This window comes from Trichomycterus rosablanca, chromosome 5 (assembly GCF_030014385.1).
Source record: "Trichomycterus rosablanca isolate fTriRos1 chromosome 5, fTriRos1.hap1, whole genome shotgun sequence".
Taxonomy (NCBI): Eukaryota; Metazoa; Chordata; class Actinopteri; order Siluriformes; family Trichomycteridae; genus Trichomycterus; species Trichomycterus rosablanca.
Window position 1 is genome coordinate 12,746,848 of NC_085992.1, and position 25,748 is coordinate 12,772,595.

Genomic DNA, 25,748 nt, shown 5'->3' on the forward strand with positions numbered 1-25,748 from the left:
GCATGCAAACTCCACACAGAAAGGACCCAGTACACAGTACTTTAAACAGCCTTCGTCCCTCTAGCAGGGGGTTAAAAAATTTAATGACGGGATTTTAAGGTATTAATCACAACAAAAGTGTTAATCAAAGTTGTACTGTGGGAAAATAAATCACATACAGACAAATCTTTCCACACAAGATAAGGTTCTGTGCAGGTACTAACTAACATTTTTGGGCCAAATGACGATCGCTCTGACAAAATGCAACTGGCAGTAAAGTATCATTTATACAAAATAAAAACTGTCTTTACAATATGATACCAAGTTCCAACATACTCTTTATTGGCCCAAATAAAAAAAACCAATAATTAAAATGCCTAAGGATGTCAAACTACAGTGGTTCTTTTTTGCGCTACCTTTGTCTGTATTACGTCATCTCTGACCACATTGTTAATAACCTGCAAAACTTGTCAAGCTTCATGCTAAGTAAACATCAGACCAAAACTACAGTGGAGCCACTTATTAGAGACAAAACCTAAAAACAAAAGCAAGCTATGCAGATAAATAGAGCACCTGCATAAAAGCAGTGCATTCTAGGAAACAGTGCATATTACACAGCAACGGTACCACAAGCACGTGGTCCGAAACTAGACTTCTCTACAATCAAACAGTGGGCGTCATTCATAAGGGCCATAGTTTTTTATTTCAGTATACAAACCTGTTTTTGAGCAAAAAGGCTCAAACTGCAAATATTTAGCTTAATAAACGCTAAATAAAAGCTGGCGGTGGTTAGATAGTGGTTAAAATCGATTGTCTAAAGCAATAGCAGCACAAGCGTAGCATAAACTGCATAATCAGTGTCTTTTCAGGGTTACATATCAGCTACACAGCACAGCACTAGAACTATGGAGTCCTACTGAAGATGCCTGAACTCTTTTCATAAGTGCAGCTGCTCATTCACTTAAACAAAGAAAAGGGTGCTGTGACAACAACAAGGATCTACCTTCCACACATCAAGGGCTTTTGAAAGTAGTAAAACTTCTTTTTAAAGGAATGGTTCATGAAAAAATATAATGTAAGTATAATCGACAACATATAATAGGGGTTGCTTTTTGCCTAACAACAAAACAAGGTGGAACTGCTAGCACACCAGCGCTGGGATTCTGAACTGCCCAAATTCAATTCATGCATGCATCAGAATGGGCATGGGGCAGGCTAACATACCCTACTCAGACACGATCGGGATCCCCAGCGTGAAAGACTAAACTATGCAGGGGGGGGGGGAATCTGGAGAAAAAAAAAATGGAGAAAATGCTAAATAAAAATGAATAAATCAGGAGAAAACAGGGGAAAAATGCATAAATAAAAATAAAAAAATCAGGAGAAGAAAGAGGGAAATGCATAAATAAAAATAAAAAAAATCGAGAGAAAAAAATTGAGAAAATGCATAAATAAAAATGAAAACAATCGAGAGAAAAAATGAAAACAATTCATAAATAAAAATTTAATAAATCAGGGGAAAAAAGGGGAACATGTATAAATAAAAATGAAAAAAAAAAAAATCAAGAGAAAAAAATTGAGAATATGCATAAATAAAAATGAAAGAAATCAGGAGAAAAAAATGAAGAAAATGCATAAAATAAAAATTAAAAATCAGAAGAAAAAAAACTGGAGAAAATGCATAAATAAAAATGAAAAAAAAAACTGGAGAAAAAAGGGAGAAAATGCATAAAAAAAGAAAAAAAAAAAAAAAGAAAAAAAAAAAAAGAAGCGTTGTATTATGGAAGCGTTGTAGAAAACTATATTCTTTTTTTAAAAGTCATTAGTACTCTGAGGCACCACATTGGTATTGGTTAGGCCTGCGATTTTAGTATTAGAAATATTTGGGTCACATATGGGTTGCCCGAACAAACATTATGCAGTGCATGTAATTGGAGGGTCTAGATAATGTAATGCCCTTCCTGTTTGTTACTTTAGCTTAGGTGGAAAATTTGTATCAATTCATTTGAGTTTTTTTTACTAAACCATTCCTTTAAACTTTTCAAGTATCAGATGTATAAATAAAACTGAGGCACCTAAAAGAAATAATAAATGGGGAATGTTTATTCTATGTGCATGAAGCCGACCCTGAATAATCCATACTGAAAAGTGGTCATAAAGTACACAACAAAGCTAATTAGCCAAGCTAAGAGAACTCTGATCCTCAACTCTAATCCTCCTCAAGGTTAAACCGTCAAACATGACATCTAAATGGCCCAGATGGCAGACTTGACCCTTGTCTGATTTTTTTTCTCTTTTTCAGACACAGCCAAATGCTACAAAGGTCCTACTCTTCATTTGGTACATTTAAAAATCAGTCAGTAAAAGCCCTTCTATCACCTGTACAAACAGTTCAGTCAAAGACGTTTTAAATAACTCGTTAAACTCGTCGCGTCCTTATTGACAGAATAATCCCAAAGAATGGGATTTTTTTGTCCTTAAACTTTTAAGGTGCAGCTGGAAACCTGAAAAGTCTGAGATGCAGTCACAAAAATATGTGCCCATAAGTAGGTTAATTCTATTCACATCTGCTTTTTTTATCTAAGCTAGTTACAAAGAAGCCACAATATATAGAAAATCAATATAAAAGCTAGTTTAGAAAAATAAAATGTCTGCATTTCAATCTAGGATGAATTAACCGGTTGTAAATGTGCTACATACTTTTGTTTGGAAGTTACTGCTTTGGGAAAGAAGACGGATGACATAAATATGAAGCATTTCAAAACCAAATTCCTGATGGGATTAAAAGGAATTACTGGGATTTTTCTGGCCTTGGCTAAAACCTGGATAAATGCCTGCCCAGTGTCCAATTAGGACAGGCCAATACAACTAAAAATGAAGGGCACAAGAAAAAAAGCGCTGAAACCAACAGTCCAGTAGACGATATATCTGTATGGAAGTTCGACCTGCATGTGCTGCCTGGCTTTGCGAACATCTTGGCTGGAGATTCCACAAGCCCAGCACACCAATGGGATTGTAAGAGCTTTCATGATAGCTCTTGTTGCAATCAGCATCAACAGACCAAGCACGAATCGGAGCAAAGTGAGTCCCAGAAGACCCACAGTGAGGGATGGCACCTGCATGGGCAGCATAGAAGCTGGAGGATCTATGATCCGAGACAACTGGTAGTTAAGGTGCGACGCCACGGCGATCCCCGCTCCCGTGCCCAGAATCTGGGCCGTGTCGCCACGTGAGGTGCTCCACGTGTCCAGGGTGAAGGAGAAAAGCCCCAGCGCAGCGTGGAGAGAGATGACCAGGATGGGAGAGTAGCGGCATGTCAGATTAAACGCGTCAATGTACTCCAGCACCGGGTAGAAGAAGGTCAGGATGAGTAGGCTGAAGAGGAAACCAACAATCACGTCCTGGAAAATAAAGGTGTGCATATTTTATGAATGCAAGGTGTTCGGAAATGGTGGAAACCAAATCACATCCTGGTAAATCAAGTAACCCGGATAACCATGTATGATAAAGCAGAAGAGTGTGTCTGTCACAAACTGTAAAAATTAAATACAAATTGAGAAGTACTGAACAGAACTCACAGCTACAGAAAAATTCATCTCCCTGTAATAAGCTAGCATTAGGTACCAAGCGAAGTAGAAAAAACAGCTCTGATATCTTAGTGCAGTGTTTATACAGGACTTGGGCCAATGTGCTGTGTGATACTTGTATGCATTTACATCTATGGAATTTAGCAGATACCTTTACCTTTATTTATACCGTTTGTTGTTTATTTGGATTTTAATGTCATGTTTTACACTCTTTGGTTACATTCATGTCAGACACACATTAGTTACTCGTTACACAAGATTCATCAATTCACAAGGTTATATCGATCACAGTCAGGGACAATTTTGTATCTCCAATTCACCTTACTTGCATGTCTTTGGACTGGAGCACCTGGGGGAAACCCACGCAGACACGGGGAGAACATGCAAACTCTACACAGAAAAGACCCGCCTGGGGATCGAACCCAGGACCTTCTTGCTCTGAGGCGAGTGCTACCAACTGAGCCACCGTGCCGCCCCCAAATATAGTTAAAAGAATTGAGGGTTAAGTCAACTTTGCGCATTATCGACAATTACAAGGCACCTTTACGCACAAGCAGTGCTATTGTTCCATGCACATGAACACCTATGCTCTGTGTTCGTTTGTTCATCATTCATTAACCAAACAGCCCCCTGTCTGTCATTTATGATGTGGTACAAGTCCACATCTAGATCTCGGATTGGACCCCATGCTTCTTATGGACATTTACTTCCATGTAACCAGAGTGTGTAATGGGTAGTGTGTATACATAACAGGTACCTTTGAGCCCTGGTCTTGCAAGCTTTACTGATTCAGCTTTTGTAATCATCAAAAAAAGAACGTACTCGACATTTCATTTATAATTTGGTCAACTGTAAGAGTTTAAGAACAACTGACACAACTACTGAAACGAATAAGCATAATGTTTTATATTGAAATGAGTACAAATAATGTTTTATTACACAGTTTCCATAGATGTTTAACCAAAACAACTCATGACAGCAGCATTTAAATGCAGTGCAGTGCTCCAAGTTCAAAAATAATAATGTACAAATCTGCTGAGTGACTGACTGACTTACATCTGTAGGCACTAATGTGTTCTTTCCAATGCTGATCAATTCTGGTTGTGCACCCCTAATGCATTTTTATTAACACACATTAAAAGAAGAGCCTTGTTCTATTACACTGATGCTACAGGCCAAAAAGGCAGGTTAACGATCTAGGTGTGTGTAAAAATTCCACAGCACCTTTGATCTAGCATTTATTGAATGAGTACGAAGAAGTGAGATTAACTTCCTTAGGAAAAACAAAAGGAATTATAGGAGCACAAAGTGCTCTTAGAGGTCATCATAACATTATGGAAGGTTAATGATTTATAAATGAGATCATTATTCAATAATTTACTTATCTCCATGATAAAACCACCTTTAGGGGCACTTAAGAAAAAGGAACAATAAACAGGTATGCGGATACACTTCATGCACTGTAATAAACAAGTACCTTAATAATTAATTAAACTTTGAGCTCAGGGGTTTATAGCAGTGCTATTTCTGACAAGTAAGTTCAGGGAGTGTATGCCCTCCTTCCCCAGCCAGGTGTATGTGATGTTATTGTAAAGTCTCATTAGAACAATGTACTAACCCTGCAGACTGAAACGCTGGGACCACTGAGTGCTAAAGTACATAATACATAGATAGTGTTTGTTCTCGTCAGCACAAGCCGAGTTTCTCTGGGGTTTTTATGACCGGCAGGTGCACGAGTCTGAGATTGCTATGCGTACTGACAAGCACCGGCTGGACTCTGGAACGGTGGAAGTGTGGATTCTGTGAAGTTATGAAACGTGGTTCACCGGTTGACATTTAAACAGATTGGGTTGGGCAGGGTTGAGGTAACGTGACCTGCCCTAATGACAGAGTGCTAGTCAAAATCTAGGGGAAAGTCTATATTTAACATAGAAGGTTTTAGAAAACATCTAAATAATATTTGTGTGCCATTACTGATGTGCCTGTTTTTTACATTTATGTATTCTAAAATTTTGTTTTTTCCCCAAAACACTGCCTTTAATCTCCTTAATTATCAAAATACCAAGAAGCCCTTTAACAACCATAAGTGGAACATTAAAGCGGATGTAGTGTGAAACAGACAGTCTAACATTTACACTGATCAGCCATTTATCAGTTCCACTTACCATATAGAAGCACTTTGTAGTTCTACAATTACTGACTGTAGTCTATCTGTTTCTCTACATATCTTTTTAACCTGCTTTCACCCTGTTCTTCAATAGTAAGGACCCCCACAGAGCAGGTATTATTTAGATGGTGGATCATTCTCAGCACTGCAGTGACACTGACATGGTGGTGGTGTGTTAATGTGTGTTGTGCCGGTATGAGTGGATCAGACACAGCAGCGCTGCTGGAGTTTTTAAATACCGTGTCCACTCACTGTCCACTCTATTAGACACTCCTACCTAGTTGGTCCACCTTGTAGATGTAAGGTCAGAGACGATCGCTCATCTATTGATGCTGTTTGAGTTGGTCAACTTCTAGACCTTCATCAGTGGTCACAGGACGCTGCCCACGGGGCGCTGTTGGCTGGATATTTTTGGTTGGTGGACTATTCTCAGTCCAGAAGTGACAGCGAGTTGTTTAAAAACTCCAACAGTGCTGCTGTGTCTGATCCACTCATACCAGCACAACACACACTAACACACCACCACCATGTCAGTGTCACTGCAGTGCTGAGAGTGACCACCACCCAAATAATATCTACTCTGTAGTGGTCCAGGGAGAGTCCTGACCATTGAAGAACAGCATAAAAGCATGCAGAGAAACAGATGGACTACAGTCAGTAATTGTAGAACTACAAAATGCTCCTATATAGTAAGTGGAGCTGATAAAATGGACAGTGTGTGTAGAAACAAGGAGGTGGTTTTAATGTTATGGCTGATCAGTGTATATGATTATGGTGTTCCCAAAGAGCACGGCCATCACACACTTTACCAAACACTGCCTGTAATTTAGTCACTGGTGGATTTTTATGGCAAGCCTCAGCACAACTGCACTTTCCCTTTATTCTTCCGCTCACTGTGTCACTTCATCAACCAGACACTAGGAGCCGCAGTCACAGCAGCGAGTGGGTGATACCTCATTCATCCCTCCCTTAGACATAGCCAACTGTTTCACACCTCCCTGCCAGGCCAGTGTCCCCTCCACAACTTGAACCCAAGCACCCTAGTTTTGGTTAATGTTAATGCTACGAGTGTGTTAATGCTGCAAGATGCCATCCTGTTTGAACGCATGTGCCTTGCCGTGTGTTTTGTACTCACCAGCACAGAATGCATGCCCATGTAGACACGGCTCACACACACCAGTATGCTCCAGGTGAGAGCCAGAGTGAGTCCCAGGAGGTATGGAAACTAAAGAGAAAACAAACACACACCCTTTGTTGAATATTTCAAGTTAACTAGGTATACCAATCAGTTTAACATGTACTATATATGGGCAAAATTGTTCAAACACTTGACCATAGTGTACAAATGATTTAACATTTAATATGACTGACTGACTAACAACTGTTAGAAATGGCTGTGGCTGAAAAACCCCACATATTAGTTATTTAGCTTGAGTACTAAACTGTCTAATTTGCTGTTTCTAACTAAGCACTGCATGCATGATTACATGATTAGTAAACAAGTAGTGGGCACAGGCACATGACATGTTCTCTGCCAAAATCAGAAGCAGATTTGCACATGACCATGATGCCCAGAATATAGTAATATACTGCTGCACTGAGTTTGCTGATTACAAAGTCAAATTCACTGCCAGGCGTTTTACTGGCATGAAATACTAGGTCAATAACATTCGCTTATCAAATCATCAGGAGATATGAAAGGCTCAGATGACCCAGAAGGCCAGAAGATGTAGGAGATACTTGGGCCCTTCCCAAGAATGAATTCTGGGTCATGGCAATCAGAAAGGCAATGACACTAACATGATAATAACAGTGTAATACGAGCTGTTCTAACATAGTAGTTAAGAGTGTGTTGTTCTGGTATGAGTGTAGTAGGTGCAGTAGTGTTGTTGAGATATTTTGGTATCCTGTTTAAACTTTCTGACCTCTTTATTCTAAAGACATACTTTAGACTCAAGCGATTTTCTTTTTCATGCACAACATGTGTTCATCTTGTTCTAGTCTTTATCAGTGAATGCTTTCTGATCACAGAATGCTGGTGGCTTTATATTTTTGGCTGGAACATTATTCTCCCAGCTTTGACAATGAATGTTTAAAAATCCCAACAACACTGCTGCACCTGATGACATTAATACCAGAACAACGCACACTAACTACTAGAGATGCATGAGTACCGATACTGGTATCGGGTATTTGCCCGATACCGCGCTCATTAACTTACTCGTACTCGCAAACGAGGCTCCGATACTAAACATCTGATACCGTGTGCCTAGTGCACGTTGCTGCGTTATGCCTGGTTCACACTACACGACTTTTGCCCTGATTTTCGCTCGGCGACTGGTCGGTGCTAGATTTGCCGGCTCGGGAGCAACTCGGCGTTCGCTCGGCGATCAAAACTCGGCTCTCGATCGCTAAGTGTGAACTATCCAAAAACTCGATCCGATCGGTCGGCGAGTTTTCTAGCACGTCAGATATCTGATCTGAGATGTGCCACTGGGAATGAGTGACATGTCGAACAGCCAATGAGAACGCAGGATACGGTGTGAGGGGAAATGCAGGAGAGGAGTGTAAACAGGTGGGACAGGGGGATAATATAGTTTATATCAGAATACACCGGCACACACACGTTTTACAGTATTTCTGACCTGATCGTTCTCTACAAAACATAACAACAAAACACCAACATTGCAAAAATATTTATTAACCTCCAACTCACTACAGAACAATCCATGCTATTCGTGTTGCCAAATCCACTAAGATTCATTTTTTTTCCTCCTTGATTTCATCACATCAGCGCACAAACACTTTGATCACTCGCTACTTGTTGACGTGCATTTTTGGACGTGGTATCATTAAACTTCATGTCACTTCTCACGTGTGTTTTTGTTTAAAAAAAAAAACGGTATTCTAAATAGGTATCGGTATCGGTATCGGCAAGTACAAAAATACATGTACTTGTACTCGTACTCGGTTGGGAAAAAATGGTATTGATGCATCCCTACTAACTACCATGTTATTATCAGGTTATTGTCATTGCAGTGCTGAGATTGGCACAACATCCGAGCATCATCTGGTCAGTGGTGGTTCCTTATGATTAACACAGTTACAAGGGATTGCAGAGCAGTGTATAAAGCAGATTTGCTACAGTCAGTAATTGTATACCCACAAAATTCATCTGTATGAAAGGTGTATCTTATTAAAATGAATGTACACACAGTGTTCCTAATAAAGTGCTGTTTCTCCTCCCAGTCTTGATCAATAATCAAAGCAAGGTAATTTAATAGTGCTTGTCTATAATGTGACACAAACAAACTGGAACTCCAACATTCCAGCTCATAAAATGGTGTTTTTTTTCTGAACATACGAGGCACTTGTGTTGATCATACTGCTGTAACGTCTAATCCGTAATGTTCTTTAGATATTAGATATATTACTAGTCACAGTAAGAACAAGGACATTTTTCAGGCGGGTTAATAAGGGCGCATAGTAGTGTAAACTTCTCATTAACTTTCTCGTTCATGTTTTTCTGTGTGTGCCTTCTCTGCTAGGGAAGATCTCACGGAGACAAAAACGTTAACGTCATTAACGGAAGTCCTCGCTCACATGCATTGTTGTGTGGGTACAGAAGAGGAAGTGGGTTGCTACAGGCCGAGCTCAGCAGAGTGAAGCACTTTGTTGTTTGCACACAAGTTCCTTTCAATAAAAAAAGCTCCATACTGCCAAGGGCTGCATTCAGCATCTGCTCATCAGCTCAAAGTGTACACAATGGGTTCACAAATGCACGAAAACACCACGCACATGCCGACACGACAACTACAGCAACGGGACACTATCACGGCAGGGTCACATAACTGAGATAATTACACATTCGCACACACACAATGAATCAACCACATACCAAACACACAACTGTACATCAAGAACACACCAGCACAAATACACAAGTAAAATGCAGCAAATACAACAACAGGTAAACAATGATTCAAACAGTGAAGTTCAGCTTTCGAGACCTGCCTTCTGTCTTGTTCCGCAGTCTTCCGAAGTCCAAGGCGAAGCTGGCCTATTGTAGACCTGCTCGTCAGACCTGTTTTATTTTTTGGTGGTTCTTTAAATGAAACTGATCATACTAACATTTTTACGTTCTATATAAGATGACAGACCTTGGCCGAAACATTTGTTCGGTCACCTACATGACTTTCAGGGCTCAGATTGCTGTACAGTTCACACTACACAACTTGATCTCTTGTAATCGGGAGTTGTCGGGGTTCACAGACTACACGCTCTATCACCAGGAGGAATCACAGACGAATCTGTCTGGTCTCCCAAACTACGTTTTGTCACGAAAACACATGTGAGAAGTGACAAGAGGTCTAATGATACCGTGTACAAAAATGCAAGTCAGATTAAAGCGAGCGTTTAAAGTTGTTTGTGCGCTGATATGAAGCGTAAAAGCAATTTATCAAAAAAAAAAAAAAAAATCAATCTGGGTGAAGAAGTGGATTGTCTGTTCTGCAGAAGGAGTTGGAAGTCTAATAAATATTTTTTTGCAATGCAATGTTGGAATTATGGTTTGGTCACAAATACTTATCGTCCCCGGCATAAGTGTGCTGATGTATTCTGATAGAAACTATATTATGCCCCTGCCACACACATTTACTCAGAGCGAATGCTGATTAGCCTCCGAGCTGAATCATCTAGCAGCGACTTGTCGGCGAGCGATAATCAAGGCAAAAATCATGTAGTGTGAACTCGTGTAGGCATTAGATATCTAGGAGTAAATAAGAGTAGCTTCATCTTTGTTTGTTTGTTTGTTTATTAGGATTTTAACGTCATGTTTTACACTTTGGTTACATTCATGGCAGGAACGGTAGTCACTCATTACACAAGGTTCTTCAGTCCACAAGGTTATATCGAACACAGTCATGGACAATTTAGTGTCTCCAATTCCCCTCACTTGCATGTCTTTGGACTGTGGGAGGAAACCAGAGCACCCGGAGTAAACCCACGCGAACACGGGGAGAACATGCAAACTCCACACAGAAAGGACCCGGACTGCCCCACCTGGGGATCGAACCTTCTTGCTGCTTCATCTTTGTACCAAACAGAAAAGCTGGTGTTGATCTTGTAACTCATTTGTTTAAACACACAGATAAAGGTTTGTCCAGAAGTGAGTGTTCCTCAGTAAAGAGAAGTAGAAAAGGGAACAATGTTACAAAAAGTTTAACTTCTCTTTGCATGAGAAATCAAATCTGAGAAATGTGACAACAACATGTGACCACAAGACACGAGCTAGACTGCATGCCAGACAGTCAGTACATAAGGAGCAAATCTGGATCGATGATGTCTTAACTCATTTCTCCTTCATCTCTGAGCTCACATCACACCAACAGTTGACCTTATATGGTCTAACATCTGCTGCAGAGGTGTGTATACACAACAGTCTGATTTCACTGCTGGATGAAGCAGTGAAGAATGGTGTAGTAAAAAATAACAATCACAGAATCAGTGTGAAACTTTTACACGTAGACTCAAACCCCAGTATCTGAGTGGTGAGTATGCACATAAAATCCCAGCACCACTCAAATATTCTGAATGAGCTATTTGTAACCAACAGCATTGACCAAGCCTGATTTGTATGTTGTCAGAAAATCGATTGATCATTATCAGCCGTAATTACCCACAATGCTTTTGTGCTAAAATAAAGAGACAATAAAAGTTTTAACTTGGTTGAGAATAGAATAGATTACTGCATACAGCTAAGTCTGAATGCAAATAGATGTGTGTGTGTGTGTGTGTGTGATTAATTCTTGCTTAGCTTGAGCAAGTCGGCACAAGAAAATGCTGAATAAGCCAGAGAAGATAACCTCCGTACATGAAGATCCACCCTCACTACAAATTACAAATTTACAAAAGTGCTGAAAGATAAAGAAGAGAGGGAACTGATACAAACACTGTTCCATTTGGTTCTGCCAACATGGCAAAAATACAGATACTTTGGATTGTTGGCCGTGCTTGAGTGAGGGAAGGTTTTCCCGCTTGAAATGCGATCGCTGGGACTGGTCCAGGCACCTGTGCAAGTCAGGGGAGTCATGTGAAGCTTAGCGTGGCTCTCTGTACGCGATACGGCTCTGTGTGGGAACTGGGAAGCCAAACCAGCAGGTGATAAGAAGTGGCCACAGGCTGGATATGTGTCAGAGATGGCGTGTGGTGATCTGGCTCTGTTTGCTCAGACTGGAGGTTGTGCAAGCGGCAATGGATTCACAGTAAAGAATTGGAAATGACTAGATTGGGAAATAAAGGATAATAAAGCGTGCTGACATAAATTCAGATGCACAGACAGAACTAGGGTAGCATAATCCTGTTGTAAACGAACACGCCCTAGAATGGCAGCAGTTATGCAACTAGTATTAAAGAGATGTTAGAGAAATTTAGTCTTTTTATTGAACAAATGGACACATATTTATTTAGTCTTGCGAGCCCTCCACCGCTGAGATCTGGGTTTAAACCTCAGTATGTTCTATCAGCCTGTCTGGCGCCAATCTTTCTTTGTCCATTGTTTACATTTACATTTTCAGTATTTAGCAGATGCTTTTATCCAAAGCGACTTACAGTACTGTGACAGTATATTGTCTAAGCAATTGAGGGTTAAGGGTCTTGCTCAAGGGCCCAACAGTTGCAACCTGGCAGTGGTGATGCTTGAACCAGCGACCTTTCAATTACTAGTCCGGTACCTTAAAAAGTAGCACACTAGCAGTGAGGTAAGCAGTTTACATACAAACATATTCTTTAAAAAGTCGCCCACCTCATTTGGGCCACAGCTCTAACTCAGTGTAATAAAATGAGAGTAAGTAATTCATGCTCACCTCCCAACGCCCGTAGGTCAGTAGAAATATTCCAAGTGGCACGGCGGTACCAGACATGGCATGAGTAGATGGCATGCTGTACTCAGAGGCATAGAACACCTCCAGCTTGATAACAGGAGGCGAAGCTGGCCGTTGCCATCGCACCAAGTCCTTCGTGCACTGTCCCAGGTACATAACCCAAACCCAGAGCGCAATCAGCTGCCGAGCCACCAAGGGGTCCACATTCCATGTCATGAATGGAAAGAAGCTGATGTAGAACAGCTCGTTGCCTAGTTCTGTCCCCAGAGTGAACAAGTAATAGAGAAACCTGTTTTCAATTTCAAACGCATGGCCAACATCTCCTGTCAGTGAGTTCTTGCGAAGTGGTCCTCGAGAGTAAGTGGGTCCCTCCTTACCAGAACCTAGGGCTGCAAAAGAAGGGTTAAAGTTATAATCACAAATAATTTGATCAATATTAAGATCACATGTCTCTAAATCATAGGTAGGATATGAATGTCCAGGGTTTATTTCTGCCTTTAGATTAGTGTTTACAGTGGTGAAAAAGACTGAATGATGGCATAAATGGATGATTAACCACCACATTCTGCACAGACTGACTAAAGAAAAACTTGAACTGACTAATTAATAAAGAAAACCAAAATGATCGATCACGATAAAAAACTGAGCAGTCTTACCAGATCCGTTAGAAGGACTTGGGGTTGATGAGTGTCGGGTGTGTACACTTTCTCCAGCTTTACCGTTCAGTGTTCCGTTTCTACACAGGTCCTGTTTCTCTTTCTCCTGGACGTCCGCTCTCCTCCATGGGTCTCCAGCGCTCCCTTCTCCATCACCCCCAGCTTCTGCTGCTGGACTGGGGTTGAATGCTCCCCGCACCCCGCAGATTCTCTGGAATCGGGCTACATACAGCGGATCGTGTAACGAACGCAGCAAGCACGTGATCTCAGACTTTATTCCGTTACTCATGTTTCCGTCACAAACAGCGCGTGAATCTCACAACCGATTTATGCTAACCGGTGTTAGCCTGACGCAGCTAGCTAAGCTTCCTTAGCTTATTCCATAGCGGAGAAATAAAAGACGACGTTTTAGTTTAAACGTTAAACCGTTGTTAAAACGCTCTAGTTTGTTAGTTTAAAACAGTTCGAGGTTAAACATGAGTAAACAAAAAAAAAGTTTAAACAATTACGAATGCAGATGAGGATCCGCTAACTGACACATCACTCATGTAAACCCACGACCAGCAGCGGGGACGCGCACGTACACTCAACGGTGACGAGGACGTAAAGCGGACCCAGTGCTGTTTAGTCAAACGCAGCAGGAGAATCGACTCTTTTTGGAACCGATTCCCAACGCAAGTTTTGGAATTTTTTTTGCCTTAAATCTGGCAATATTTGTCTCCTAGTTCAATTTTAACATTTTAATAATTAAAACGTGATGTTAAATGACATTTCCATTCGTTAAATCGCCAAAAACGATTTAGTAACCCAAAACGAGTCGGTTACTTCATTCGTTCAGATGAATCATTGTTGACTAAAAAGTTTCATCAACCGCTTTATTCTGGTCAGGGTAGCGGCGGGCACAAGACAGGGTGCCAATCCACGGCAGGGCTTCGACCACCACCTCCCTATTTTAGACATAGCCAATCATTTCAGCGTAGACGCTCGCGTAGCACCGCTAAGATTCGAACCCGAAAAAAGCAGTTCCTAAAGATGAGTGAATGAACAGACCAAACCGAACACAAAGTAAAACATCACATTTTATTTGTTAACTATTTTTGAAAAATAGACAAATCTTGCTATCCTTAAATATTTGAAATCTGCAAAATATGGTGTCAGTTTTCTTTGAAAATAAAGTCATATTAGGCCTTGGACAAAAGTTTGGACACAAATAAGTTAGCAAATCTGCAAATTTAAGTGCAATATTTTTGTTTATTTGGAGGATTCACCTATTTGGAAAAATAAAAACAATAGGTTTTAATGTAACTTTTTGTAATAGTAAGTGTTTGTTAATATATGCAAAAGTGTGTTCCCTGTAAAGAATGTGTTTATTTTGACAAAAAAAAGCCTGTCCAAACCTTTGCATAAGACTGTATTCAAGTTTTTATCTAAAATCACTTAAACATCCAGATACTTTAAACCTGAAGCTTAAACAAATCCTGCATCACATTACACATTTACATTCATAGAAAAACATTTTCCCCAAAAGGTAACTGTTTGCATTGCATAAAATAAAACAGAGCAAAATATAATTTAGGTTTGCACCACCATTGAAGTGTAAAAAAACAAGCATGCAAACACAACAGGCTTTTCTTTCTTTTTCTTTTTTTGCAATTACTCTTCATTAATGTAAACTGGACCAAAGACGTACAGTTAAACTCAGATTACATGTATACATACACTTATAAAGAACATGTATGTCAGGGCACTGTTTCTACTGTGTATATATGTTTTTGACCGAGCAGATCTTGTCACATTTTAGCTTGAATTTATGTATTCCAATCATTCATTCTGCAAAATCACTAATATCCCAGGATTGCCATGATACATACATTTCTTACAAGTGTATGTAAAAAGTACATAACATTTGGATATTTTTTTCTATTACACCAAAACCCTGAACAAAAAAATACAATTAATACATTTTGCCAGGTGCTACGAGCTATGAGCTTTTCTTTTATGAACTTTATGAGCTTTATCTTTTATGAACTTTATACTTATAAGTTCAGTGCAGAAATAAGAGGCAACATTTGGATGCCAAACAAATCAACTATAATTTTAACTAATGTGGAAAATATGTGGGTTTTATTTTGAAAACCAATTTAAAGCATGGTGGTGTAGAATTTGTATAAATAACTGTCTGATTTTGCTGACTAGTGACCACTAGTGGGAAGTAAAGTACTATCAATCAAAGACCTCTTCAACATTTTGCAGGATGGCAAAATAAAAAAAATCTAGGTAATCTTTTATGTAATAAAAAATGCTGTGGCCTGCAAAGTCTAGATCTCAACCTAGTTAAACACCTACGTGAGATACTAGACTGAAGTGTTGAGTAGTGCTCTTTACCATCATCATCAAATATCAATTTGGAATACAATACGCCTGTTGATAAAGAATGATGGTCCAACAATTTCAGGGCGGTTAAAGAGATTTGTGAAATCAGTAGAAAGACAATACAGTAGACCCTTGAGTTACGAACGGTTTACCATACAAACATTTCGGGTTACGAGCGATCTTTTTCAACTTAACGCACCAACAAATTTCGGATTCCGAACAGAAATTCGTGGAACACGTTGACTCCAACCATCTCTCTCTCCCTCTCTCTGTAGTATTTTTAGGAGAGTATTTTTCCAGACGGTGTTTTCTTTATATTTTGTAAAATTCAATATTACAATTTCCCCAAAGAAGGTGCAGAGGAAGCGCAGTGGTGAGAAAATGAAAAAAACTATTACTATTTGTTGTTGCATAATTACTCCTGCCAGTAGCTGTCACTGTGTATCAGACAGAGGGGACAGTGAGTGAGAGAGAAGAAGGAATTCGGCTCAGTAAACTATTCTTTCTTTCGTGCAATTACACCTACAAAATACAACACTATTAAAATAAAGAAGGAAATAATAGAGAAATATGAGAGCTATTGTTGTTTCTGGTAGATACATTTTATATAAAAAGAAGGAAATGTATTATGGTGTATGGTACAGCACACGTACTGTACTGAAATGTGATGTGTGTTTTTTATGTACAGTATTACTGTGTATTGTTGTTTATTATTGTTTACTACAGGAATGTCTATTCTATAATTTAAGATTTAAGGGAAAATTTACTTGTATTTATAACAAAAAAAAGACCATTTAAGACATTAGAGAGGTTAGGTAAGGGGGTGGTTTGGGAGGTCTGGCATGAATTAATTGTATTTACATGATTTCTTATGGGAAAAATAGGTTTAACTAACGAACATTTTGACTGAAGAACAGCCCCTCAGAACTAATTAAATTCGTAAGTCAAGGGTGTACTGTATAAGTCTTGGCTCAACACTATATGACGTTGTTGCTTATTCTTCTTTCCAATCTCCAATACAACTCCAAGGCAAAATAAAACCCAAACATTTACTGTTGTCGTGACCAAACTAATTAATTCCTTCTCATGATCTTAGGCAAAGATTAAATGAATAATAAATTAGAGGCAGACGCAGAAAGAATAGTTTTGTAAAAGTTGCATGAACATCTGTCTGGCTTTGCTGCTAATAAACACTAATAGGCAGTAGAGATCATCAATTCCTGTTCACTCTATCCTTGGATTGGCAGAAAAATGTGAATAGTTTTAAATCACAGAAGCACACACAGCCCTCACTATATTTTCATATGAATACAACTTTAGTCACAAGTTTACATACACTTATAAGGGATTTCAGGTATGTCTACAACTGTGCAATTCACAAACTGTACATACACTGATAAGCCATAACATTAAAACCACCTCCTTGTTTCTACACTCACTGTCCATTTTATCAGCTCCACTTACCATATAGAAGCACTTTGTAGTTCTACAATTACTGACAGTGGTCCATCTGTTTCTCTACATACCTTTTTAGGTACCTACATACCTACATACCTTTTACCTTCTTCAATGGTCAGGACAGCAATGCTGATGGAGACTGAGAATAGTCCACCAACAAAAAATGTCCAGCCAACAGCGCCCCGTGGGCAGCGTCCTGTGACCACTGATGAAGGTCTAGAAGATGACCAACTCAAACAGCAGCAATAGATGAGAGATCGTCTCTAACTTTACATCTACAAGGTGGACCAACTAGGTAGGAGTGTCTAATAGAGTGGACAGTGAGTGGACACGTTATTTAAAAACTCCAGCAGCGCTGCTGTGTCTGATCCACTCACACCAGCACAACACACACTAACACACCTGCAGTCAGTAATTGTAGAACTTCAAAGTGCTTCTATATGGTAAGTGGAGCTGATAAAACACAGTGTGTGTAAAAACAAGAAGGTTTTAATGTTATGGCTGATTGGTGTATATACCCGAAGCCATTTTTAAACAACTTCAGGTTCGAAGATGATCTATACAAACAAGTATTTGTATCACAAGAGTGAATGGAACAGTTGTGTCCTTGGCAAGGTCAGTAAGAAAACCCAAATGGTCCCATGTCAAATTCTGTCAAGTCAATGGTCCTGACTTGGTCAAAGATTGGAACAGACTCATAAACTTGTTGACTGAGGTGAAAAGAGCTAAAGGGAATATAACAAAATATCAGGTGTATTGTGTTTCCATGATTAGAAAACTTAAAATACATCTATGAAACAACAAAATACATGATCCAACCATTCAGTCTCAGAAAAACAACAACTACAAAAATCCCTGAAATCTTAGGACCTTCATGACATCCATGACCTTTATAGGTTTATGTAAACTTTTGACTTTAAATGTGTATGGTTGTAAACCTTGGCTCAAATTGCAGAACAGCTTAGAACAAAATACACACTTCACATATACTTACAAACATACAAGGTGCATGGCTTCATTTTTTATCCCTGAATATGTTTAGCAAAAAAGCTAAATAAATGTACAGAGAGGCAGTCAGACTCGAGTCTCCTTTGTGTAATACAGCTGTCCCTGATACTCACTAACATGTTCTCGATCCGACAACATCATGTCAGATTACGCTTCTCTGATTGATTGACACGCCATTGCATTAATAACCTGCTCATCCGCATCAGGTGTTACAGAGGAATAGTGAAGCCCCATGATCGGGTGCCATCATGACCCTCAGTCTCTTTCTTTCTAAATAATAGGGCCTGTGCATCTCCTCCTCTTCCTCTTCTTCTTCCTCTCCGTTCTTTTGTCGGTCTCTGTCCCGCTGTCCATCGTCTAAGTGGATTTTGCGCATCAGGTTGTTGATGAGAACTGCTCGGCGCAGGAAAGCTTCAGGATCGTCCAGGAAACGCAGCTTCTGGAGCGAAAGACGCAAAATACAGCTGCGTTCCTCACGTAGGATCAGGTGCTGTAGTAAATTGAAGGGAGTAAATTAAAGAGGGGAGGTGAGAGACAGGTAAATAGATAATGGACCAAAATGATATTGTTTTAGTTGAAGTTTGAGCACACCTGGCCAAACTCATACATATTCATACATACACACATCATCTGCAGTAAAATGCTAAATAATTTTTTTAGAAAATGTAATGAATTTTTGAATGAATGAAAAATGTAAAGTATGAACCTCGCTGTAGGTCACTAACTGCTTTGGTTGTTTAATGGCATTCCAGTAGTCAAAGAAGAGAGTAATTCCATCTTACCTATCCAGGCAGCATTAACATTTACATTTGTGGCATTAAGCAGACGCTTGTATTCCCACTGAACACAATTCAAAGAATTGAGGTTTAAGGACCTTGCAGGGGCCCAACAGTGGCAACCTCCTGATTACTAGTCCAGTACCTTAACCACTGAGTTTGATGTTTATCTCATTTTTATTTGCACCATTCAGTAGACAATTTTACCCAAGCAGCTTACTGCTGTGGCAAATACAATTCAAGCAATTGAGTGTTAAGGGCTTTACTCAGAAGCCCAACAGTGGCACCTAGGCAGTGTTGGGGCTTGAACCGGCAGGCTGAGCTATCACTGACCTACCCACTGAGTCCTGACCATTAACGTCTGAGGCACTATGGGCACTCAAACTCCTAAATCTTGATCAGAAATCAGTTAATCAGATTGAGGGTATGAATACTTTAAAGCAGGGTGTAAATATACGGATCAGAAAGAAAAGTATATGCTCTCACTTTTTGTAAATATCCATGTAGGCCTCCTTGGACATCCTCCTCCTCCGCATACTTCCTCTTAAAATAAGCGACTTTCGACAGTGTTGAATGATAAGTGCACACTCAGCAGTAAGATCCTGAAAACTGTAAATAACTGTTAGCATGGGTTTAAACAGGATTTATTCCAATAGCTGTAGGTGAAAATCTGTGCTTTATTTTGGGTCCTGTAAAGCCCTGTAAAATCTTTTATTTTTTTGTTTTATTTTTTTATATTTTCCAGATTTATTTTTACGTGACAGTGTTTGTTTTTTTTTAACCATAAAATGCAAAGCTATATAACTATAATATAATATAATATTAAATAAAAATAATTTATACTACAATATATACTCGATGGGTAGCACTGTCACCTCACAACAAAAAGGTCCTGGGTTTAATTCCCAGGTGGAGCAGTCTGGGTCCTTCCTGTATGGAGTTTGCATGTTCTCGTGTCTGCGTGGGTTTCCTCCATGAGCTCCAGTTTCCTCCCACAGTCCAAAATCATGCAGTCAGGTTAATTCGAGATACAAAATTGTCCATGACTGTGTTTGACATTCAACTTAAACTGACGAATCTGATGAACGGATGTAACCAGTAATTATCTGTCCATCAATGTAACCAAAGTGTGTAAAACATGACATTAAAATCCTAATAAATAAATATTAAAATACATAAGAAATATATAAACTGTGGTTATGCTTTGACGTCTACACCTTAATGTGTGTGTGTGTTTATGTGTGTGTGTGTGTGTGTGTGTTTCTGTTAATCCGCACTATACATAACTAAGTAAATGGTTTTGAAAGGTTCCTGGGTTGATCAGTTTTTAACATAGTACTACAATAATCAGTTTAAATGACAGTTTTGGTGTTATCTTTTTGGCAGGTTTGAATAATGAACCACTGCTTTTGTGTGCATGTTGCTTTGTTTATCAGCGATGACAGAATATAGTGTATTGTGTTGTGTATAAAGTTGACTAATGAGCTGTGGTGAACATACCTTATTAACGGCTTGGTTCACCCGAGCATCACTGCTGGATCTGACACACAGCCTCTGAAGACTGTTCTGAACACAAAAAAAAAAGAAATGTTAAATAATTGGAGTTTCAATAGTGACGTTGGTGGCACGGTGGCTAAGTGGGTAGCACTGTCGCCTCACAGCAAGAAGGTCCTGGGTTCGATCCCCAGGTGGGGCGGTCCGGGTCCTTTCTGTGTGGAGTTTGCATGTTCTCCCTGTGTCTGCTGGGTTTACTCCAGGAGCTCCGGTTTCCTCCCACAGTCCAAAGACATGCAAGTGAGGTGAACTGAAGATACTAAATTGTCCATGACTGTGTTTGACATTAAACTTGTGAACTGATTAATCTTGTGTAATAAGTAACTACCATTTCTGTCATGAATGTAACCAAAGAGTGTAAAACATGATATTAAAATCCTAATAAACAAACAAACATCAATAGTAACGTTAATTAACTTACAACAGTTGAAATCCTAAAGTTGGAATTATACGAAAAGTGCAAGGTGGTACAGCGACATGTGTCCTGGGTCCTAACATGAATGTGATTTTACTTCCAAAAGTGCAGATGCAGACATATGGACTTGCATTTTGTACAGGGTGTATTCCAGCCGTATTCCCAGTTATACCTAGCAGAGCTGGGACCACCGTCACCCTGATCAGGTTGTATATACTGACTATTTTAATTCACCAAAACTGCAGTTCTGACTTAAGTTATAATTAAAGTGAAATGAGTTTAGCACAGAATCTAGGCAAGGCATGATTTCCCTGTTTTTGTGTGGGGTTCTTGCAGTTACTCTAGGGTCTCTCAACCTTTTGAAAACATGCAGCAGATATATTGGTTTTCCTATGTGTGAGTGAGTAAATATGTGAGTGAATGTGTGAACATTGTAAGATGTATTGGAGCCCTGTCATTGACATCTATCTGCAGTCTGATAAACTCCAGGTAATTTGATTTTATCAGTTCATGGCATGAAGTTCAGTGAGCCAATCGTAAACACAAACAGGGTAAAAAGTCACTGGACACACATACACACACACACACACACACTATAAAATACAGTATATGGACACTTCTTAAAAGCCCATCACACTTATATAAGCTTGTTTGACTACAATCATACAGAGCTGTTAGCCTCTAAAAAAGCATTCCACAAGATTTTGCGTTGTGTCTGTGACTATTTGTAACCATTAAATCAAAGAACCAACCATTTGTGAGACATGCACTGATATTGAACATGAAGGCCTAGCTTGCAGTAAACATAATTCTTTTCAGAGGTGTTCAGTGAGTTGAGGTCAGGGCTCTGTGCAGGCCACTTAATTTCCCCCAAAGGAAAAAAGATAAATTTACATTTAGTAAGAATAATGATTAAGGTAAAAATAAAAAGCAGATTAGACTTATTGCACATGACAGTAAAATCACTGATTTCGAAAAGTAATAAAAGTGATTTCTTTTCATCATTGAAAAGTATTTTGCTCATGATATTGATGTTATACTCAGATGTCCGATTTTTTACAGAGGAGGGGAAGGAGTTATACACATTGATGGCCACTGATCGTAAAGAACTTTTGTGACTTTCTGTAGTGCACATATAGCTGCTCTCATTCTTTATTATATGACAACACTATGGCATGCTGGGGGTGATAGGAATTGTCTATGATACTTAGTAGTTTTCCCAGGTTCCTCCTCTTTGCCACCTCCACCAAGGACTTTCCTAATGAGCTTGATATTACTTAACATGATGGAAATATATGTAAAACACAATGAAACATTTGTGAATTGTTGAAAAATAACTGTTAAATAATATTAATTCAAATGAATTTCTGACAGTCATGTTAATTAATTAATTTATTAGAATTCTAATGTCATGTTTTACACACTTTGGTTACATTCATGACAGAAACGATAGTTACTCATTACACAAGATTCATCAGTTCTCAAGTTTAATGTCAAACACAGTCACGGACAGTTTTGTATCTCCAATTCACCTCACTTGCATTCCTCCGGAACTTCCGGAGGAAACCCACACAGACACAGGGAGAACATGCAAACTCCACACAGAAAGGACCCGGACCGCCCCACCTGGGGATCGAACCCAGGACCTTCTTGCTGTGAGGCGACAGTGCTACAGTCATGTTAATGATGCTATGATGTTAAGCTCCAAGAGCTCTTTACTCCACCACAACCTACTACTTAAAGACCAGGCACAGTTACTCTAAGCTCTGTTCTAATATCTGCACAGTATAATTCAAGTAAACTTTGTAGTTTGTACACATTTACAAAAAGTCTTTGCAAAAAACACTCCAATCCAATTAGGGTCACAGGGGGGTGCTGGAGCCTATCCCAGCTTTTCAATGGGCACAAGGCACACAGTAACACCCTGGACGGGGTGCCAGTCCATCGCAGGGCAGACACACACACACCTATTCACCTATAGGGCAATTAAGAGCCTCCAATTAACTTGACTGCATGTTTTTGGACTGAGGGAGGAAAACGGAGCTCCCGGAGGAAACTCACGCAGACACGGGGAGAACATGCAAACTCCGCACAGAAAGGACCCGGACCGCCCCGCCTGGGGATCAAACCCAGGACCTTCTTGCTGTGAGGCAACAGTGCTACAGTCATGTTAATGATGCTATGATGTTAAGCTCCAAAGCTCTTTACTCCACCACAACCTACTACTCAAAGACCAGGCACAGTTACTCTAAGCTCTGTTCTAATATCTGCACTTTATAAAATCCAACATAATACAAGTATATAATACAAGTAAACTTTCTAGTTTGTACACATTTACAAAAAATGTTTGCAAAAAAACACTCACTCACTGTTTTAACCGCTTATCCAATTAGGGTCACGGGGTGCTGGAGCCTATCCCAGCTTTTCAATGGGCACAAGGCACACGGTAACACCCTGGACGGGGTGCCAGTCCATCGCAGGGCAGACACACACACACCCCTTCACCCATAGGGCAATTAAGTGTCTCCAATTAACTTGACTGCATGTTTTTGGACTGAGGGAGGAAACCGGAGCTCCCGGAGGAAACTCACGCAGACACGGGGAGAACATGCAAACTCCGCACAGAAAGGACACGGACCACCCTGCCTGGGGATCGAACCAAGGAGCTTCTTGCTGTGAGGCGACAGTGCTACCCACTGAAAAAGTCCAGACGGTTGTAAGATAGTTCTAGTAGACTGTAGCCTGAAACTGACATTCAACAAATTTGAAGATAAATGATAGCATGCATCTTTCTTAAAATACACTAAAAGTTGTTCAAATGTTCCAGAATTGGCAAGAGTAAGGTTAACATATGGTAGCTATTCCTATTCCTATTCAACATATGGATTACAAACATTAACAATGATGTTCAGTTAAATATGTGCACACTTAAAGGTCCTTATATGCATAAAAACTACAATGTGCATTGCATTAAATAATGCAACACCCTTCATATTTATTATAAGCTTTATCTAATTCAATGCAAATCATCCCAGCATGCATCAGTCTCACCTTTAGTGAGAAGACTTCCAAAAGCTCAGAGTCCACAGCGGTTGAGTCCGATCAGTGCTTCATCCTCTCACACACTGCACACACTGATGTTCGGTGGTGTGTGTGATGTTAGTTAGTGATGCTCGGTTATAAACAGCGCACAGTAAAAATAAACTCACATCTCCGTTTAGTATACACAGCCGGAGCACGCGCCCCCAGCCGCATCCTGATTGGCCTGCGCCCAGACAGCTGTTTCCCGTCGCTAAGCAACGAGTCTCTAAGCAGCGATGACGCCACATCAGGCTCAGCTTTTCTCTTTCGTGCGCTCCTCTCACGTGCTGCTTCAGCTAGTACCCCTCCCCCTCACCCACCCACACACGCGTGCGCGCGCACACACACACACACACACACACACACATTTGCATACTACAAACATACATATACGCAAATACATACTTGTTACCTGGATCATTCTCATCACTGAAATGACACTAATATGTTTCAAGTGCAGCAGGTGTAGCAGTGTTTGGATTTTGAATAGCCACGAGCATCCTATCCTATAAGTGTTTACTGATGAAAGACTAGAGGATGATGAACATACACTGCCTGACCAAAAAAAAGGTCACCACCTGGATTTAACTAAGCAAATAGGTAAGAGCCTCCCATTGGATAATTACTGCATGGGTGATTATGTTTCAGCTGGCAAGAAGTTATTTAACCCTAACTGATGCAGTGAGTAGCTTCTCATTTGTTAAACAACCATGTCGAAAGACACATACTGTGGTCGTGGAAAAGATGTTCATCTGTTTCAGAAGGGTCAAATTATTGGCATGCATCAAGCAGAGAAAACATCTAAGGAGATTGCTGAAACTACTAAAATCGGGTTAAGAACTGTCCAACGCATTATTAAAAAGTGGAAGGACAGTGGGGAAACATCATCTTCGAGGAAGGAATGTGGTCGGAAAAAAAATCTTCAATGATCGTGATCGGCGATCACTTAAACGTTTGGTGAAATCAAATGGTAGAAAAACTACAGTAGAACTCAGGGATATGTTTAATAGTGAAAGTAAGAGCATTTCCACACACACAATGCGAAGGGAACTCAAGGGATTGGGACTAAACAGCTGTGTAGCCTTAAGAAAACCACTTGTCAGTGAGGCTAACCGGCAAAAACGGCTTCAATTTGTGGTCTGATGAGTCCAGATTTACCCTGTTCCAGAGTGATGGGCGCATCAGGGTAAGAAGAGAGGCGGCTGAAGTGATGCACCCATCATGCCTAGTGCCTACCGTTCAAGCCTGTGGGGGCAGTGCTATGATCTGGGGTTGCTGCAGTTGGTCAGGTCTAGGTTCATCAACGTTATGTGCCCAAAGAATGAGGTCAGCTGACCACCTGAATATACTGAACGACCAGGTTATTCCATCAATGGATTTTTTCTTCCCTGATGGCACGGGCATATTCCAAGATGACAATGCCAGGATTCATCGGGCTCAAATTGTGAAAGAGTGGTTCAGGGAGCATGAGATTGGTCACCACAGAGTCCAGACCTGAACCCCATTGAGAATGTTTGGGATGTGCTGGAGAAGACTTTGCGCAGTGGTCCAAATCTCCCATCATCAATACAAGATCTTGGGGAAAAATAAATGCAACTCTGGACAGAAATAAATGTTGTGACATTGCAGAAGCCTGTCGTATGCGTGCCGTAATCAAAGCTAAAGGCGGTCCAACCAAATATTAGAGTGTGTGACCTTTTTTTGAGTCTTTAACTGTAGACCTACAAGCTGTTTAAACAATGTTCCTAATAAAAAAGGCCAGAAAGTTTAAACAGGATACCAAACGATCCCAACAACACACATACCAGAAGAA

At 40.0% G+C, this 25,748-nt stretch overlaps 1 protein-coding gene across 1 annotated transcript; it reads right to left on the reverse strand.

Moving 5' to 3' along the window:
• Nucleotides 1-2,665: 2,665 nt before the first annotated feature.
• sgpp1b (sphingosine-1-phosphate phosphatase 1b) lies at nucleotides 2,666-13,634 on the reverse strand. Its single transcript, XM_062995735.1, has 4 exons — nucleotides 13,271-13,634; nucleotides 12,597-13,003; nucleotides 6,869-6,958; nucleotides 2,666-3,380 (listed from the first exon to the last, which is right to left on the reverse strand). The coding sequence occupies exons 1-4, from the start codon at nucleotides 13,557-13,559 to the stop codon at nucleotides 2,829-2,831; spliced, it is 1,338 nt and encodes a 445-aa protein (XP_062851805.1). The 5' UTR covers nucleotides 13,560-13,634; the 3' UTR covers nucleotides 2,666-2,828.
• Between the last annotated feature and the right edge of the window lie 12,114 nt (nucleotides 13,635-25,748).

Bases quoted from the DNA above. Each gene is read 5' to 3' on its own strand.
- sgpp1b (XM_062995735.1), bottom strand. From the start codon at position 13,559: ATGAGTAACGGAATAAAGTCTGAGATCACGTGCTTGCTGCGTTCGTTA. The intron at 13,004-13,270 runs GTAAGACTGCTC...CTTCTTTTGCAG, and splicing joins AAGTCCTTCTAACGGATCTG to CCCTAGGTTCTGGTAAGGAG. The intron at 3,381-6,868 runs GTGAGTACAAAA...TTTATTTTCCAG, and splicing joins TGGGCATGCATTCTGTGCTG to GACGTGATTGTTGGTTTCCT.